This window comes from Nicotiana attenuata, chromosome 9 (genome assembly GCF_001879085.1).
Source record: "Nicotiana attenuata strain UT chromosome 9, NIATTr2, whole genome shotgun sequence".
NCBI classification, from domain to species: Eukaryota; Viridiplantae; Streptophyta; class Magnoliopsida; order Solanales; family Solanaceae; genus Nicotiana; species Nicotiana attenuata.
Genome location: NC_031997.1, coordinates 7,378,986 through 7,380,911, shown reverse-complemented (window position 1 = coordinate 7,380,911; position 1,926 = coordinate 7,378,986). Strand labels below are relative to the sequence as shown.

The 1,926-nt window shown below is 39.3% G+C and overlaps 1 protein-coding gene across 6 annotated transcripts in view; it reads right to left on the bottom strand.

Moving 5' to 3' along the window:
• The window catches only part of LOC109232027 (tubby-like F-box protein 5), a 3,418-nt gene that overhangs the window by 1,334 nt on the left and 158 nt on the right, over positions 1 to 1,926 (bottom strand). The window contains exons 1-4 of one of the 6 annotated variants that reach the window (XM_019397669.1): positions 1,187 to 1,867; positions 1,006 to 1,097; positions 491 to 866; positions 300 to 387 (exon numbers count right to left, since the gene is read on the bottom strand). In XM_019397669.1, coding sequence (XP_019253214.1) covers positions 300 to 387; positions 491 to 838 — 436 coding nt within the window. In that variant the 5' untranslated portion in view covers positions 839 to 866; positions 1,006 to 1,097; positions 1,187 to 1,867. The other 5 variants (XM_019397664.1, XM_019397666.1, XM_019397665.1 and 2 more) reach the window with 5 other exon arrangements.

Here is a 1,926-nt window from a genome sequence, read left to right as displayed (position 1 = left end):
AGGTAGAGACGCTTTTTCCGAAAAGTTATCCATCAAAATACCAACCAAAAATTATCCACCAACATAAATGTTATAGGAACTGATAATCTTAGCTTCATTCATAGGTTAAATTCACAAGGTGGATCTTGAGGCAGTACAATCATACAACAAACTCGTAAATCTAGCAGACAAATTTCGTTCACTGATAAACTATGCAGGTAGATCTTAAAGCTGATTCCAAGGCAAACAATCATTGAAGATGCTCTGGTTGAAGTGTCAAAGAAGAAAAGGAGAAAGGTCAACAGAAACGTGTGACTTACATGGAGTCAAACCAAAGTAGAGGCGATAAACAGAATTAGCTCTGTCCCGCTTAATAAAGCAATGAATTGGGGATTCACGGGGACCCGGCTGTTCCAAAGCAGAAACGGAAAAAAGTATGATCTCTTGGTTTTACTTTTTTGTAATTGGCAACAGGAATAAGATAATCCATCGAACAGATTAAGGTAAATACCTGCTTCAGTGAAATGGGGAAAGTGAGCCTACCACATTCCTCAGGAGTCTTGACAATTTCTTTAGTAACTTCCCTCCATGACTTACAAACGGAAGCACAAAAGACTACAACGGTCCGAGCAGGCCATGACGTCTCACTCTCTTCAACCCTGCGGATAATATCCAATAGCAATTCTGATGCTAAATTTGCCCATTGGCCTTGTTCGTCGGGATCAAAATGTGATACATCAGGTGCTATATGTGATCGGGTTCTGTTTCGCCAATGCCTTCCTTCCATTCCCCTCCTTGATATACTCCCTATCCCATCTTTCATCTCTCTCAGCTCACGGACAATGCTCTTAAACGACATCTCTATTTATCACATTAACAAGCCTTTCCTACAACGGAATGGCAAAAAGTTTAGAACAATCAAAAAACATTTAGAACAGTAAAGAGCAGCCCGAAGCACTAAGCTCTCGCTATGAGCGGGGTCCGAGAAAGGGCCGGACCACAAGGGTCTATTGTAGACAGCCTTACCCTGCATTTCTGCAAGAGGCTGTTTCCACGGGTTGAACCCGGTGCCCTCCTGGTCACATGGAAGCAAATTTACCAGTTACGCCAAGGATCCCCTTCAACATTTAGAAGGGTGAAAATGAGAATTACTTTGGCCCTCAATGATCATGTTCCTGTTTATCAAGAAAAACTTTCAAGAATTTACCCCTTTTGACAGCATACACTGTTTTTAACTAGCAGATCTGACACTACTAGGTTTAGCCTCTATTAGTCAACCATCAACTACGCCTTAATCCCAAACAAAGTTAGAGACGGCTATATGAATCGTCTACGCCATTTCGCTCAATTTGGCTCCAAATCATTCGAATACACATGAGGGGGAAAGAGTCTATTTGCTCAATTTCTAGCACAGCTCTAGAATAAAATAATTACCCCATGATGAGCATTGAAATTAAATTGATTTGGGGGTGAGGTTGACAGGAAATCAAGTGAAAAAATAGATATTTTCTCAATCTCTAGCACAGCTCAAGAATAAAAATCAAAACTTTATTAGGAAATCAACTGATCCCAATTCAAAAATTGAGCAAAAATAGAACACCCACAATTTAAAATACCCATCTCCACAAATGCAAATAGATATTTGCACAATTTCTACCACAGCTCAAGAATAGAAAAATAAAAATTGGAACTTTATTAGAAATTAAACTGTTCCCTGTTCAAAAATTGAGCAACAATAATACACCCACAAAGGCAAATTAACACAAAACAGAAATACCAAAAATGGGCTTCAGAACTTTAACATGAAATGAGAAGAAAGACAAAACAAAAAAATGAAAACTTTAAATCTGGAATGAAAGCTTTAAACAGAAAAACAGAAATAAAAAAACACCAACAAAAAATGGGTCTGAATTGTGGGGCGGGGGGGGGGGGTGGGGGGGGAGGAGA